This window comes from Budorcas taxicolor, chromosome 5 (genome assembly GCF_023091745.1).
Source record: "Budorcas taxicolor isolate Tak-1 chromosome 5, Takin1.1, whole genome shotgun sequence".
Lineage (NCBI taxonomy): Eukaryota > Metazoa > Chordata > Mammalia > Artiodactyla > Bovidae > Budorcas > Budorcas taxicolor.
The window spans coordinates 152180166-152198186 of record NC_068914.1 but is presented as its reverse complement, the minus strand read 5'-3'; the positions used below and the strand labels follow the sequence as shown (position 1 = coordinate 152198186).

Here is an 18021-nt window from a genome sequence, read left to right as displayed (position 1 = left end):
ATCGTAAATTTTATTGGGTCCACTGGTCTAGTGATGGCTTTTGGGATGATGTGTTTAGTCATTGTGACAAAAGTGCTGGGAAGATGAAAGATGAGACGAAAGAGAAGGTGAACAACATGGACGGAAACTTGGGTTTCTTTTTCTCGGGTCCTGCTCGCTAGTGCAGTAAAGACGCTGCTAATCTTTGCACCGGCACCCCTGATCTGATAGCTTTCCTTGCATGTCAATTCCTCAGAACTGAAATGAGGAAAAGGTGAAGGCTGCTAGAGTGGGTTCTGAGTGTCCTCAAGGGAGGAGCACGGATCTCGGGGCTTTATAAATGGATGCTGGAAAGAAAACAGCGTCCAGGGGACGCAATCTCATTAAGAAAGAAAACAGTGTCCAGGGGATGCCATCTCATTAATAAATGAGAGAGGACCAATCTCATTAATAAATGATTAATAAATAAATCAGAAAGTTGGTCTGCAGGATCAAGCGCCTCTCTGCTATCCTGAGTCGGTCTTGAACAATGATAAAAAAAAGATTCAAGAACAATTAAGGAGCAATAACAATCTGGTAAAAATAGGTGTCTATAAAAAGCACTAAAGGGAACACTTGGAAAATGTGAACACACACAAATCAGCAGGTCCTGGCAACGTGCCCTCGAGGGTGAGGGGAAATTAGTCTAAACCTGAAGATATGTTGGGTTTTCTGTAGAGCCATGAATTCCCAGAGAGGAAGGTGGGAGTGTGAGGTTGGAGAAAGAGCTGAAGCCATGCGGGCTCCCCGTTTCAAAGCAGAGGTGAGAGAGGAGGGGTCATTCTGGAAAATCCCAAATTAAGTCTGTGGCAGAAGAACAGAGGTGAAGATGAGAGAGATTTTGGAAGTGTGGTTAACACCAGCAGGAGCAGGGACTCTGGGAGAACATCAGCAAGGGGCTCCAGGGAGAAATGACCAAAGGCAAAACCAGTTACTTTCTGAGGCCCCCAATCTGAGGAGTGAATAGAGAGAAAGTGATTTCATGTCTGGATTTCGGCCAACCAGCTCTCTTCCAGTCTCAGGGGTAATTATTCCGCTTGGGAGAGCGATTCAGGGTGACCTGGCTCGAGCGCCACCAAACAGATGGGAGAACCAGAGACAAAAAGGATGGACATATGGTGATGTGTCTGTTGAGGAACAAGGAAGGCGCCTTGCAGATGCCTCCAGAATCGGGGAATGTGTGTCTCCAAAGGCTGCATCTTCAGGGACTGGAAGGGGCAGCCCAGGGTCGGAACAGCAGTCCACCAGCAGCCCAGAGCTTTCTGGTATGGATTCGACACCCAAGGTTTCCTCACGTGTACACGCTCACAAAGCCGTCTCAAGTGTAAAGAAACCACTGGATGTAAAATCCCTTAAGAAAACCAAGACAGGGGTTTCCCTGGTGGTCCACTGGCTAAGACTCTTAGTTCCCAAGCAGGGGGCCCAGGTTCATTCCCTGGCCAGGGAACTAGATCCCACATGCTGCAACTAAGACCTGGCTCAGTCGAATAAATAAATACTTTAAATAAATAAATAAATACTTAAAAAAAAAAGAAAACCAAGATAAGGACACTCAGCCACTTTAGCATAATCTCAATTTGCACAAAAATTCAGGAATTCAACACAAAGTCTAAAATTAAAAAAAGACACCCATTCCAAAGGTGATGTCAACGTCTCCAAAGCAAAGGGGGACTGGGGTCAAAGGTTGCAGGCTTGGGCCCTCCACCCTCTGGCTGTGCTGAGTGTGTCCGGGTTCCTGTATGTGTCCCTCCTTGTTAGAGTGGACAGCAGTATGTTCCCAGACTGGCCATCCACCCGGCCAGGCCAGTCCTGCCGTTCCCTGAGAACAGAGGATCCACTGGAGGGTTCGTCAGGCCTACAGCCATCTCATCCAGCACAGAGGAGCCCCACGGCCCGGGCCAACACACCCACCATTTACTGGCCATTTGAGATCACTGATGGCCTGACGACAAAGTCAGAGGCTTCCAGGCGGTGCTGGCGTAGCCCCACAGGATCTTGCTGCCCGCAGGAAACCAGCCTTGGCTGCTCCCCATCGTTCGGGGCAGAAGCCTCCTCGAGGTGGGGGTGTGTGTGAGTGTCTCTCAGCTCACACAGCCGCATGGGAGCGGGTTGCTCAATGGGAATTTCACCACGCTCCTGCCCCCTTGGTGCTCAGGGGAGCCCAATCATGGCCCATTGCCCAGTTGATGGGGTCTTCTAAACCCGACAGCCCTACGCCGGCCTGAGAAGTCTGGGTCAGACAGGTCATGACCATTTCAATATGATGTCATGAACGTTATATGTCTTACACTCGCTCTCAGGCAGGTCTTAGGATGACCCGAAGGAAGCTGCACAATCAATGTAAATGTATTAGTTCAGGGCAGCTACAGATGGAGCCCCCAAAGAAGAAGGCTTTGAATTAAAGGAGGAGAACATTACTCACTGTGATATTGGGTATTTCTTTAAGCAAGGCTGAAAATCTCAGAATTCTAGCTAAAGTCAAGACCCAATCCCTTCCATTTTAAAAGAGCTTTTTTTTTTTAAGACAGTTTATTTTATATAATTATGACCCATGAAATGCTCTCTACAGTGAAAAAACGGTCTCCTCTTAGACTCACCATCAAGAAAGTTAAAACAATTGTGTGACTCTCTGACTATAGATTCACAGTTTGGGGGTTTTGTTTCGACTGTCGCGGGTACAAAGACCCAGTCAATCTATTAAGTCAAACCAGACCACACAGATCAGGGGTTCAAGTCAAACCAGAGCACACAGATCAGGGGTCCAGGCCGAACCAGACCATGCAGATCAGGTGGTCTGCTTTGGTTTCTGAATAATTCAGAATGTCACTCCCTCCACTGAATGTTTCCTCCACATCCCAGGGCAAGGGCCTCAGGTTTAGTTTACTGCCTGGGTCGAGGGGAGTGAGAAGTGATGGACATCGAAGGGACAGAGGGTTCTTGAAGACTGCAGAGGATGCTCCCCTTTCTTCTCCAAGACGCCAAAAAACTAAGACGAAAGATCTTATTTGAAAAAAGCCACATATATTGAACACGGCTCCTTTGCGGAGTATATTGTTTTAAATAAGCTTTTTGTGCTAAAGTACTTTGTCTGTTTAAAAGCCTTGTTGTTTTCTATTTAAACGTTTTTTTTAAAGTCCAGTTGAGATGTTAGGAGCTAGAGACCGCAGTCTGTGGGGGTGTCTGTCAAGCCCAAACTCCAGTCCTACCAGGGGTGAACTCAGTAAGCAGCAGCACGGCTCGTTAAACGCCCTGGCTTATGGGAGGGACGTGGAGAGCGCCACCTCCTGGAGGAAAGGAGTTTTGTCACGGGCCGTCCTCCTCACCTGGACTGGGGGCCCCCGGACGGGAGGCAGAAACACTGAGGCAGAGGAGCCAGGTCGCACCAGAGGTGAGAAGGACGCACGGTTGTGAGCCTACCGGCTGAGGGCGGGGCTTCCTCCCGAGGGTGCAGCTGATGATAAGCCACACGAGGCGGGGCAAGGACACAGAGTCACCAGCTAAGCTCTGATTCTTAAAAAATTCAGCGTTGGCTTAGCACCTTGTTTAGAGAGTGCTTATCAGTGCCAGACAGGGCTTCCCTGGTGGCTCAAATGGTAAAGAATCTGCCTGCGATGCAGGAGACATGGGTTCGACCCCAGGGTTGGGAAGATGCCTTGGAGAAGGAAATGGTTATTCACTCCAGTATTCTTGCCTGGAGAATTCCACAGACAGAGGAGCCTGGCGGGCTTCAGTCCATGGGTTCTCAAAGAGTTGGACATGACTGAAGCGACTAACACACACGCGCACACACACACACACACACACACACACAGCAGTGCTGGACAACGCTCATGTTTAGCTATTTTAACAAAGACTCATTTTAGTAAAAACACAGAAGTTAGACCCTAGAGATGAAATAAAACCCTGCCTCTCTTGACAGAGGAAATGCGGATGCCAGAAGGCAGGGCTCCCCAGCGGCCGGGGAGGACGGCACCTCCCTTACCGGCAATGCCCTCCTGGTTGTAGCAGGTCTTATGCATCTTGCCCATGAACAGCTCCAGGCCGATGATGGCGTAGATGATGATGACGAAAAGCACGAGCAGGGCGATGTGCAGCAGGGGCACCATGGCCTTGATGATGGAATTCAGGACCACCTGGAGACCTGCAACGACAAAGCTCATGCTATCAACCCCACTGCCCAAAGCTCATGCCATTTGCTCAGCCTCGCCTCCCATGAGAGTCTCGACGCCCAGTTTCAGGGGAGGAAACCGAGGCTCCATGTTGCACCGTGAGGGTGACGCCTGGATGGGGTGCGGGAGAGGATCCAGGTGGGCCTGACTGCAAACCTCCCCGGGAGCCACATCTAAATGGCAGGACGGGCAGACACTGTCCTTCTAAGGGCCTCTCAGCTGGGGAGGAGGAGAGCGATCCTAGCAAGGGAGGTGGGGTTGTCTTGGTGCACTTCAGCGTGGTTAGAGGGGGAGTTCTGGTTTGCATGCGTCACCTCAACAAAGGGGTTCTGAAGTCCCCTGATCCTTTCAGGGAGAAAAGAGTAAGTAAAAAGCTTCTTTCACAATAGGTCTTGTCAGCGCCCAGGGGTTTCAGGCCTATGCTGCTGTCTTATAGGAAGAAGGACCCCTTGCTTATAAGCTGAACCATAAAATCATCCCCGAATGTTCCTCATTCAAAGAAGAGGCTGCACATGTTCATTTGTAAATGGTGGTTGCCGGCCAGCCCCCAGACCTCCCCCAGGTGCCAGGAGGCCTTCTGTCAACAGGGGGACACTGTCTCCACATCCAGGCCAGAAGTGGGGGAAGGGCTGGCTCCCTGCCTATTGTCCAGGCTGGTTGTGTGGAGGGCCACACAGACGCCAAGACCCCCACCTCTGAGTCACCCCCTGTGGGGCACTGTTAGTCTCAGACCCATCCACCAGCCAGGAATAAACTTCCTCCTCTCCTGCACTGGGGGTGTCACCCCTCTGCCCCCACTGCCCTTGGCACTGGTGCCCGAAGGCTTGGCACTCCCTCCCTGTGCCCTGAGGGGGTCCCTGAGGCTTCATGACCTGGAGGAGAGGGGTTCACAAGTCTAATTGGGAGGACTCACCCCAGCCATTAAGCGAGCTGGGGAGAGGAAGCAAAGCAAAAGAAAAGCCAGAATGACTTCACCTGTGAATTAATGAGAGGGCTTCGCAGCCTCCCAGTACAACATGATGCTTTCTGATCCGAGTGATCCTGTTAATTAGCAGGTTGTACACACTGTGGCCAGGTGTGCAGAGCCTCGGAGGAAGTTGACAGCCGAGCTGCACGCTGGCTTTCGGGATGACTGCTGGGGGCATCGCCAGAGGAGGCTGTCCGTGCCACGAGGGGAACGTGGTAGAGAATAGGGGGACACAGGATGGGGAGGGTCCTCCTGCCCTCCAAGGCCCCTCCCTCTCTGGACTCCTGATCCAACAGTGCTTCCTTCGGACTCAGACCTGCCATCTTTCCTCCTGCCCCAGGACCATCGTCTGCACTGTTCCCTCAGCCTGGATGCTTTCCCACAACTCCCTCAGCTCATCCTTCTGCTCTGGGCCCAAGGCCCACCTCCTTTCTTCTAGGTCTTGTTGGAAACCACTCCTTTTCTTCAGCGCTGAGTCTCCAATTGCAGTCACATGTTCATTAAGTGGCTTTTAAACACTGACACCCGCCTTCCGTGTTGGGCTGAGTTTTGTGAACATGGGGACTTGTGGGCTCTCCTGGCCCTTCCATCGCTGAAACTTTGCTCGATGCTGAGCACATGTGGCCTGAGACAGCCACGAGCAGGCTGCTGCTGCCGTCACCAAGCTCTGGGGGCTTTGCTGTCACCGAGTCTGGCACAGGGAGCTCTGCAAATGGACAGGCGAGCCCCCAGCGCCTGCAGGCCTGGCTGTGAAGATGCCCAGAGGAAGTCACGCCTGTGCTTCCGGCCACCTTCGGGGCCGTAGAATTCCTGACCGATGCTTTGCTCCCACCCATCCCTGTCAGGGTGATGGGTGCCCCCCTCCCCAAGCACCAAGATCAGACCTGGGCCTCCAACCGTACTGAGTCTTGCCAGTTCACTTTTGCAGGACTTTAGAAAGTGTAAGTAACTGTTACTACATAAATAATCCATGTTCATCATGAAGGAGATGGGAAATGCTTATTACAGAGAAATGAGAAAACACAAGGAAGGGGGATGAAAAAAGAACTCGTCCGTGGTCCCATCCCCAGAGGGAGGTACTCTCAGCCTCTTAGGGTGCATGTTGGACACTGGCCGCTGGGATGGTCACTCAGCTCGCTGTCTCCACGTTGCAGCTGGGATGCTCATTCCAAAGCACAAGCGCAAAGTGTCCAGGCTTCTGATGCGCTGTCACCCACGTTCTCCATGTGATGGCCCCTAACTCCGGCCCACAGCACACTCTCCAGCTGCAGCCTCCCCATGTCAGCACGTGTTCATCCCCCCATGGACGCTGCTCCCTGCCTGATGCACAGCCCCAGCCGCCCCTCCTCTCATCCAGAGGGATGCGAGCAGTGACTGGATGAGCTCATGGAGGACGAACCTTGGCGGGGATTCAGCCAGTGGATGAAGAGTGACTCCAGGGCACCGAAGCCCCCCGCCCTCATCGACGTGGAATGAAGACTTGCTGGGGCAGGAAGATGACCCCAATCCCCCTGGCACAACCAGGGAAGTAGGTACTGTCAGTAACTGTATCTTACAGAGAAGAGTGAGTTCCAGAGAGGTTAAGCATCACAGCTGGTGGAGTGGCACAGGGCTCAGTGCTGGTGGCCTGACTCTAGGCTGGGGCTGCACGACTGTGCCCAATGCCTCCATGTGCCCTGGCCCCTGCCCCTCAGTGTCAAAGACCCACATCAGTGAAGCAATAGCACACACTCGTGACATCTTCTGGGAAGGCGGGGCCTCGCTCTGCTTCCAGGGGCCTCTGAGGCCAGTCTAGCAAAGGCATAGCGCCCCTGCCCACCGTCCCACTGCTGGCAGCAGCCAGGATGGGGTGTACTGGTGTCACCAGGGCCCCTCTCTCAGCGCCCCTCTCTGCAGCAGCCTCCTTTGCCACGCCCCCGCTCATAACTGGCTCTCAAGACCCAAGTCTCAACAGCTTCTCCTAGGAACCAGCTCATAGCTATCCCCACAACAGGCCCCTCCTGCCCCCAAACCAACCTAGAAAACTCAGCGACATCTCTGCACCCCAGTGCTTTCCTCAGATGGGACAATGAGCAGGGTCCCTGAGGAGGCATGGACCCAGAGAGCCTGGAAGCACCTCGAGGACACGAGACCACTAAAGGCCCCATGGACACGATCACATGAGATCACTAAGGGCCAGGCCCATGGTGAGTATATGCTCTTGGCTCCAAATAAGGACATGAGACCTGACAAACACAGGTGGACTTACGGGGACAGCAGGAACGTGGAGCAGACAGCTCCATCTGGCACACAGCGTACAACCTGGGAGTCCAGTCTCTCATTTGCGGCTCGTGTGGGTGGCCTCCTCGTGAAGGATGACCTGCCCACCCCCACCCCAGGAAGCCCAGCTGCCAGCTTTCCAGGGAGACGCGACTCCAAGGAGTAGCTTCGCTGGATGCTGCAATCAGGTGAGGGTGGAGAAGAAGCTGAGCCACACGCACTGCCTTCCCTCTTCTCCCTGCATGCTGCCGTGAGGCCCAGACCACTGTCTGCAACCCTGCTGAGGACAACTTCAGACTTCCAGGGGAAGGGAGGATGTAGAGGGTCTGAATATGCAAAGCATGGTGTTCCCCTTAGAAGACTGAGAGGGACCATCGATTATGGAAACCAGCCCCGACGTCTTCCTTCAAGACCATGTTGACACTGGCCTGGAGGTGCTGGCTATAGGTGATGCTTGGCCCACGATGATGCGTGGCTGAGGGCAGGGCGGCTGTTTTGATTCATCAGGTCAGGATCCTCTCATCCAGCCACACTCCAGTGAGGAGATGGTTTGTGGGGGCCCTGGAGGTGATGGCAGGTTGAGGGGGGTGGCAATAACTCCATGAGTTGAATCCCAGAAAAGAGGACCGTGAGACCTGAGGGCCGAACTGCACATGCAGGTGTGTCTGAAGCAGATCCAGGTCACCTGGCATAAAGGGGCGGGTGGGGGGGAAAAACCACTGAAGACCCCAACTCAGAGGTCTCTGCTGATGTTGGATTTCATCATTCAGAGTGGACCTAGAGTTTCTTGGTTGGCAGCTACAAAGGCACATTCATGCCCCATCTATTCAGATTCAACGATTCCTACCAAGCTGTGGGAAAGCAACAGAAATGACCAGGAGACCTGATTGCAACTCCACAGGGAGTGATGCTGAGGATCACCGAACAGGGGGAGGTCTGGGCTTAGCACTGGGTGGTGGGTACAAGCTTCTCATGGATGAACCTAAGTTGTCTGGAACGGGAGGACTCTGGGGTCACCACACTCAATCTCTTTGTTTTCACTTAAAAGTAATTTGTTGAACTATGTTCTATGGGCCACCTGCTGCCCCAGGGATGGGGGCAGGTATGAGGCCTGGAGGCCTCGCCCTCAAAGAGCTTATAAAGAAGCCAAACATGGATCAAATTACCACTTAATTGACATGGAATCACAAGCTATTTAAGTGCTTTCAAGGAAGAGACAGGGTGTCATGAAGGTCCCACCCTCCCCCACGGCCAGAGGGCGGAGGAAACATCCGCAGGCAGTGACACAGGAGCTGGAGTTTGGGCAGGAGGGGAGGAGGACCTGGCCGGGTGGGCAACCAGGTGGGTCCAGTGGAGGGGCCTGCGTGTCCCACATGGAAGATGGCCTGCCTGGGGGTACAGGAACCCCAGCTCCCTCATCTGCCAGCCTCATGCTCTCCTGGGTTTTGTTTCGCCTCTTAGAAAAATTTCTGGAAGATTTGGGAATCCAGTTACTAATTCTGTTGGAATTGTGAGGAAGCAGAAGTCACTTTCAGAGAAAACAATTTGGGCTGCACCCAAGGAAGGCCTCCTGACGACAGACATCCGATGTCATCTCTGCTTGTTTCCTATTAGCATGTCTGGCTGTGACTATCATCTGTGTCACCAAAAACATCATCATCATCATCATCAACATCGTCCTCATCCTCACCATCATCACCATTGTGATCAACATCATCAGCATCATCACTGTCATCACCTTTAATATCATCATCATCACCATCATCATCACCATCATCACCATCATCACTGTCATCATCACCTTTAAAATCATCATCTTCACCATCATCACCATCAAGATCATCATCACCATCATCACCATCATCACTGTCATCATCACCTACAATATCATCATCATCACCATCATCACTGTCATATCACCTTTAAAATCATCATCTTCACCATCATCACCATGAAGATCATCATCATCACCATCATCACCATCAAGATCATCATCGTCACCATCATCACTGTCATCATCACCTACAATATCATCATCATCACCATCATCATCACCATCATCACCATCATCACCTTTAATATCATCAATCACCATCATCACTATCATCATCACCTACAATATCATCATCATCACCATCATCACCATCATCCTCACCATCATCACCTTTAATATCATCATCACCATCATCACTGTCATCATCACCTACAATATCATCATCATCACCATCATCACCATCATGATCAACATCATCACCATCATCACTTTTAATACCATGATCATCACCATGATCATCACCTTTAATATCATCATCATCATCATCACCATCATGATCAACATCATCACCATCATCACTTTTAATACCATGATCATCACCATGATCATCACCTTTAATATCATCATCATCATCATCACCATCATGATCAACATCATCACCATCATCACTGTCATCACCACTTTTAATATCATCATCACCATCCTCAACACCTACAATATCCTCATTCTCACCATCATCACCATCGTGATCAACATCATCACCATCATCACTGTCATCATCACCTTTAATATCACCATCACCACCACCATCATCATCACTGTCATCATCACCTACAATATCATCATCACCATCATCACCATCATCATCATCACTTTCAATATCATTATCATCACATTATCACTGTCATCATCACCTTTAATATCATCATCATCACCTTCAATATTATCACCGTCATCACCTTCAATATCACCATCATCACCACCATCACCACCACCCTTATCATCACTGTCATCATCATCTTTAATGTCACTGTCATCACCATCACCATCATCACCTACAATATCATCATCATCATCACTTTCAATATCATCATCATCACCATCATTATCATCACTTTCAATATCATTAGCATCACATTGTCACTGTCATCACCTTTAATATCACCATCATCACCATTATCATCATCACCCCCATCACCACCACTATCATCACCACCATCATCACCTTTAATACCCTTATCATCATCATCATCACTGTCATCCTCACCTTTAATGTCACTGTCATCACCATCATCATCGTCACCATCATCACCATCAATATCAACATCAAGTTGAGATGACTGGCCTTATGTCTGCTCTACAGCAACAAGCGTGTACCAGCTTGAAACTGGAGCCATGATGAATCTCACAGATCACGTTTTGTGGCTTCACTTGGGTAATGAAGCAATGGACACTTTTTAATGGTCTAATACGGTTAGTGGTTTTCAAAAGCAAATAGATTTAGAGCTAGGGAGGCAATAGTTCTCTCTTGGGTTAAGGGGTAAGCCCGTCACCCAGAGGTTCAAGGGTGCCTGATGAAGGAAGGAAGAGCTCTTGCGTGGATGGCTCCCTTCAGTCTCTAGCTTCATTATTTTTTTGCATGTTCTTATTAAAATGTCTTTATTCATTAGAGATTTTCATTTACTTTTAATTTAACCTTTCCATCTTAATAAATTTCTGCATCCCACAAGTGCTTCAGTAAGCATGAAAAGAGGGTTTTGACCTGGAAGAGGAATAGTGGGTCCTCTGCTGCCTAATAAATTACAAACCATAACAGTAATTAAAATATCAACCTTCGCATTGAATTGTTTGTATTAGCAAAATGAGTTGGAAAGAGGAGCTCAAAGGAAAACTATTTTAAAAATTCTGATATTAGGAGAAAGTAAATATGGCTAAATGGAGACTATGGAAATAGTAGCTCCAGTTTCCTGAGGACCCAGCTTGTGCTGAGCACCATGCTAAGTGCCCTACATACATTATTGCACTGAATCTCCATCTTGAGCAAGATGAATGAGCTGAGGCTGGGGTAACAGTGATGACTCTTCCAGGACGACACACCAGGAGCTGGAATTAAAAACCAAGCCAACTTGGGGGCTTCCCTGGCTGTCCAGTGGTTAAGAACGCACCTGTTAATGCAACGGATGTGGGTTCAATCCCTGGTTGGGGAGCTAAGATCCCACATGCCCCAGGGAAGAGCCCACACAACCCAAAATGAAATAAAATAGAATTAAAATAAAAGAAACAAGCCAATTGGACTGCAAACTCTCCACTATCAGCTGTTGTCCATGCAAAATCAGCCAATGCCCCTCATGAAAGTCTGACCGCGTGCCGAGGCAGGTGGTGGCCCCACATGGGGCCTCAAAATCCTTCTCAAAAGTGAATCTCTCACGACAATGCTGGTCCAAGGGAAGTGACTCGATCAAGATTTGCTGCCCTGTATATGGCAGAAAGTGAAGAGGAACTAAAAAGCCTCTTGATGAAAGTGCAAGAGGAGAGTGAAAAAGTTGGCTTAAAGCTCAACATTCAGAAAACGAAGATCATGACATCTGGTCCCATCACTTCATGGGAAATAGATGGGGAAACAGTGGAAACAGTGTCAGACTTTATTTTTTGGGGCTCCAAAATCACTGCAGATGGTGATTGCAGCCATGAAATTAAAAGACGCTTACTCCTTGGAAGGAAAGTTATGACCAACCTAGACAGCATATTGAAAAGCAGAGACATTACTTTGCCAACAAAGGTCCATCTAGTCAAGGCTATGGTTTTTCCTGTGGTCATGTATGGATGTGAGAGTTGGACTGTGAAGAAAGCTGAGTCCTGAAGAATGGATGCTTTTGAACTGTGGTGTTGGAGAAGACTCTTGAGAGTCCCTTGGACTGCAAGGAGATCCAACCAGTCCATTCTGAAGGAGATCAGCCCTGGGATTTCTTTGGAAGGAATGATGCTAAAGCTGAAACTCCAGTACTTTGGCCACCTCATGCGAAGAGTTGACTCATTGGAAAAGACTCTGATGCTGGGAGGGATTGGGGGCAGGAGGAGAAGGGGACGACAGAGGATGAGATGGCTGGATGGCATCACTGACTCGATGGACGTGAGTCTGAGTGAACTCGGGAGTTGGTGATGGACAGGGAGGCCTGGGGTGCTGCGATTCATGGGGTCGCAAAGAGTCAGACACGACTGAGTGACTGAACTGAATGGATATGCTGCCTTCCTGTGTGTGATGACTGTCTCTGTCACAGGAAATCCACGATGCAGGCTTCTTTTGGCACCTGCCAATGACAAATGCCTGGGCCTGCACCTTTTCTTCTGTTTTAAACATTTTGGGAAAAAATTGTGAGATATTACAAATAGAAAAGTATAAGACAGAAAGATGTTACTATGTACAATTTATCACAAAATGAAGCCATGTAACTATCACTCCAACCAAGGAATGGAACATCGCCAGTTCTATGAAGCCTCGATCATGCCCCTCCAGGTAGTGTCTCCTCCTCCATCAAGTTAATCACTGTATTATACTTCAATAACAAGTTAAAATATACTTCTGCACGTTAGTAAATAAAATCCTGAGTCTATCAGTACATGTAGAAAAAACCACTTCAGGGACTTCTCTGGTGGCTTAGCAGTTAAGACTCCATGCTCCCAATGCAGTGGGCATGGGTTCAAACCCTGGCTGGGGAACTAGGATCCTTCATGCTGCATGGTGAGTGCCCAAAAAAATAAAATTAAATTAAAAAAACTCTTGAAACAGCTCATCTAAAATTATTTTAAAAAATCATAAAATTCAGTGTTTATTCCTTACCCTTTCACATTCTCTGTATTTTCCATTCTTTTGATTCTCTGTGCTTTACTCTCCAGATTTCCCTCTGAGTTCACCACAATCCAAGAATTCCTTTTTCAGTCTGCCAAATCTTTCACTGCATTTTCATATTTGCTACCATATTCTTCATTTCTAAATCTTATATTCAGTTCATTTCCATATCTTCTGGTTCTCTGGAAAATCACTGACCTTGTCTTTGATATATACAGTAAATGTGGTTACTTTCAAGTCAATATCTGATAATTCCAATATCCAGATCCCATGTGTGTCTGTTTCCATTGTTTATAGTTTCTGCTCCTTTTCATCTACATTGTCTTGTCTTATTGTGGACCTAGTTATTTTGTAGTGTGGGCTAGACTCTATTTTTGCAAAACTGATCTGTCAAAAAATTTGAAGAACTTTGAGGATGTTATCTTTCTCCAGAGATGATTCCTATTTGTTTTTGTCAGGCATCTTTTCCAAGTTTTAGAAAAGAGAAGATTTATTTTGCCCAGCAATTTCTAATTGTCCCCAGCAGGACAGTTAATCCAAATGACCCCACCTGCCACTTCAGAAAGCAAAACTGACCCGTGCTTCCTCAGGAAGAAACTCCCTGGGGAGGTCCCCACGTTGTATGTTTCCTTACTCCTCCCACCCCAGAACCAGGTCACTGGGGAAATCTTTGAATATATGGGTGTATTCAAAAGGGTTGGGAAGTCTCTGACAGTCAAATTCTCCTAGTTCTGGACCCTGGACAGGGCTTTCTCGAGTGAAGTTCCTGGGGACTGGCTGTGTGCAGAGCGATATGCCTGATAACAAGATTAAACAGGGGAGGGGGGAATCATGGTTGGGTTATGGTTGTTCCTTCTCTCAGAAAGGTGTAGAAGATGTGGGTTTCAGGAAAATTGAAGTGTCTCCAAGACTTTGGTGGCAAGTGAGATATACTCACTGTGAGTTATCAGGTTGGATGGGTCCCTAAGGAGCCCTGAGGAGAGCGCGCTAACTCTTCTCCCATCAAACACCATTGCACCAGGCAACCCACAGCTTCTTCCTGGCTCTCCTTCATGTGGAGTTGAATAAAGAACCAGGCCTGTTTATTGCTGACAGCTTACGGTTGTCATGAATTAACAGCACGAATTAACCTTTCTATGTATGTTCTTAGGATTCCAGACTGACTTATTTCCCATTTGGCTCAAATCACTAATGAATCAATAGAGATCTTGGCATGGATCAGATTTTCTATAGGGGGAAAATCTCCAAACATATGCTTAGTGGTTTTGTTTTAGAGGTTTCAAATTTACTGGAAAACAAATGCTAGGCTATTTTCTCTCCTCCACTAATAGCTGTGTGACCTTGACAGTCATGTCAATTTCTTGGGTCTAGGTTTCAACATTTTTAACAAGAGGATATTGGATGAGAAAGCTGTCTCTGGCTTTAAATTTTTCTGGGTTGTTATTTTCCAAGTATCTTAAGAAAGATTCTAATACCTTTTCTTTCCTTCAACTACTACGGTTGCATATACACAGTAAGTCCTCAATAAATATGTGACAAATAAATATATACCTTGTAAATATAGTATTATGTCAGAAATATTATATATAGCTTATATAACATATATGATTTACATTCTAGTTATGTATGATAATAATATATGTATTATATAATAATACATAATAATAATATATATATATGACAATAGGTATGAAAACATTCTAGTTATTCATTTTATGGTTTAAAAGTCAAGTGCAATTCCATTTCCAAAGGGAGGAACTGGTACCAGACGAGCCCTTTTACCATAATCATAAAAAACTGGACAAAAATATAAGAGGCAACTGTTTGCCCCAAGTGGACATGAAGTAACTCAGGCTTGTGATCCCTGAGAGAACGGAAGCTCAGAGGCGGAAACAGTGATCACTCTGGTTCTCTGACTGGGAACAGTCTCCTGACTGCAGTGGGAAAAGCAGACAGTCTCTACTGCAGTCCCACTGGTCAGAGAATCTGGGCAGCTCTGGTGGGACAGAAGAAAGGAGACAGCAAGGTAAACAGGGGCCCCCAAGTGTGTGTAGGGGTCCCCTGTGTGTACATGCCCCTGCCAGAGTGGAAACATCAAGTTAATATCTCATTAAGACCTGAGCAATCAACTGAAATATCAGAAAGAGTACATCTTAGGAGCCAGGACCTTCCCCTGGAGTAAGATGCCCTCTAGACCCATCCTGACAAGATCACACTCAACTGTGACAAGATCTGAAGGGGAAATGAGTTGGGAGGTGAGGGGCCAGGGCTTTTGCTTGGTATTGACCAACAAGTGCAGAACTACAAGGTCGTGGCAGGGCTGCCAGTAACGGAACTGTCTGCTGAAGGGTCAACACTCTTAGGAAGGTGGATGAATCCAGGTCTTTACAACATATGACTCATGATTCCAGTATTCAGAACAAAACCACCAGACACATAAAGAAATGGGAAAATGTGACACATAACCCAGAAAAAAACAGTCAAAGGGGACTGAAAATGAGATCGCTCAGATGTTGGACTTAGCAGACAAAGATTTTAGAACAAACTGGGCTGTTTAGAGAGCTAAAGGGCAGCATATTAAGAAGATGAGAGGGATATATGGTGCTAAAGAGAGAACAAAGAGGGGATTTCACAGATAAATGGAAACTATAAAAAGGAACCAAATGGAGATTCTGTGACTCATCAAACAGGCTTAATGAAGATGGAAGTAGAAGAGGAAAAACTAATAAACTGGAAGAATAATTGATAGAAAAATTTCAACCTGTAGACACAGAAAAAGACTGAAGAAAACCGAACAAAGCCTCAGAGACCAATGAGATAACAGAATACGGCCAAACATAAGTATGACTGGGGTTACAGACAGAGACGACTGAGATTGGAGTGAGGGAAAATGTTTGAGGGAATAATGGTCAAAAACTTCCCAAACTTGTTGACATCCAATTTACGGATGAATCTGAGCTGCTCAGACAACTCTAAGCAGAGCAAATATGCAGTGAAGCCCTTCACAGTCCAGTGCTGGAAACCAAAGATAGAGAGAAAAATCTAGAAACAGTCAAGAAAGAAGGAACGTACGTACAGGGAACCATGGTGAGAATATCAGTGACTCCGAGAAAACTGAGACCAAGAGAAAGCGGAACAACATCTCTAACATGAAAGAAAAAACTGCCAACCAAGAATTATATATCCAGTGGAAATATTCTTCAAGAAGAGGAAGGGCTGAAGACACCTTCAGATCATGAAAACTGAGATAATTCATCAGCAGCAGACCTCTTTCAGAGAAATACCATAGACACGTCCTTCAGAGTGACGGGAAATGACACCAGAAGGAAATGCAGATATACAGGAAGGATTAGACAGTCTCAGAAATGGTAAATAGGTGGGCAAATATAAAATCGTTTACATTTTTACTTTTTTCCTCATAATTTACTTAAAAGACAACTTACTAATGCAGGAAATATTAACACAGGGTGGGGTTTATAATGCTCATGTAAGTAGAAGATGAGATGGTTGGATGGCATCACCGATTAAATGGACATGAACCTGGGCAAACTTCAGGAGATAGTGAAAGACATGGAAGCCTGGTGTACGGCAGTCCATGGGGTTGTGAAGAGTCAGACACGACTTGGTAACTGAACAAGAAGTAGAAAATGTGTAAGGCTCACACAAGGGAGAGAGCTGTGTTAGTGAAAGTATACTATGGTAAGGCTCTTACATTTGTGATTGTACATTTAACATGTGTGAGTTTTACTGAATATGAATTATGCTTCAATAAAGTGGATTTTAAAAAATCAAGTATGGAAGTATCCCCTTCCTTTCATTGGTCCCACTTGGAGCCTGAGGATGTTGGACCCATAGAAATACCAGGAGCAAAAATTTGCTAAATGCATCTTACACACTGACCACAATTCTAAATGCTTTGCAAGCAAGCCCTTGAGTATTGAATCCTGACAACCACTCCTCGAGGTAAGTGCAGTTTTAACCCCCATTATCGATCGATCAGGACGCAGAGGCACACAGCTAACAGGTGGTGGCTCTGGGGACTTGAGCCTAAGGAGTGGGACCTCAGTGCCAGCATCCTTGGCTGCTCGTCGTCTGGAGCTAGCCAGAGGGAACAGACCCAGTGTCACAGGTGTTTGGGCTCATGTTCTTCGAATCGATCACTTCACAGGACACTGACTTCACTGTGTCTTCATTTCTGCTCCCCTCATTTTTCTTTCCAGTATTTATGGGTCACTTACAAGTGACTTGTAAGTGTAAGTGGCCTTTATTATGACCATTATTTTAAATCAGGTGACAGTCACCTTACTGTTGGCTGTAATTTCAGGTTTGGGATTTCCACAGAAGGGCCAGGCGTTAAAGAGAATCAATGACAGGGCTTCCGGAGTTTAGGAAGCTCTGTCTCCAGTGTGACCGACACCATCCACCACAGTCCTGGGTATGAGGTCAGTGTTTGGGGAACTTCCCTGTCTGGACTGATGGCCACCATGATGGGTGCCCCCCGAGGGTCATTCCCTGCCTGGGACTCAGGCTAGAATTAGTGATTCCAAAGAAGTTCTCAGCTCACTGCTGTTCTCTGTCACTGAAGCACAGGACGATACTGCTCAGAAGAACTTCAGGGCTGAGATAGTTTAACCCTCTTTTTCCCAGAGCGAAAATTGCAGGTTGAGGTTAAAGGGCAGGTTACATGGCTGACCAGACTCAGCTCCCTGCTGTCCGCACTGCAGGCCCAGAGTGCTCCCACTCTCCTGGGGCCCTCAGGGACAAGAGAACCGCTTCTCCTCAGCCCATGTGGCCAGGGCTCAGGGACCATCGTAAGGCAAATACAGCAACACCTGAAGTATCGCTTGTGCCCGTCTCGAGAGCCAGGTGGGTGCCTGTGTCCAGCTGTGTCTCCTCCAGTGGCAGAGGCCAGTTTGCTGTAGGGGGTGACCCTGCCCTGGAAAATGGCCTGAGTCCATCTCTGTTCATGGCTCTGGGAGAAGCACTT

The 18021-nt window shown here is 47.6% G+C and overlaps 1 protein-coding gene across 1 annotated transcript in view; it reads right to left on the bottom strand.

Annotated features, from left to right (window-relative positions):
- CACNA1C (calcium voltage-gated channel subunit alpha1 C) overlaps positions 1-18021 on the bottom strand; it is a 386005-nt gene that overhangs the window by 120477 nt on the left and 247507 nt on the right. The window contains exon 6 of the mRNA XM_052641427.1: positions 4001-4159. Coding sequence (XP_052497387.1) covers positions 4001-4159 — 159 coding nt within the window. The remainder of the gene's footprint in view (positions 1-4000; positions 4160-18021) is intronic.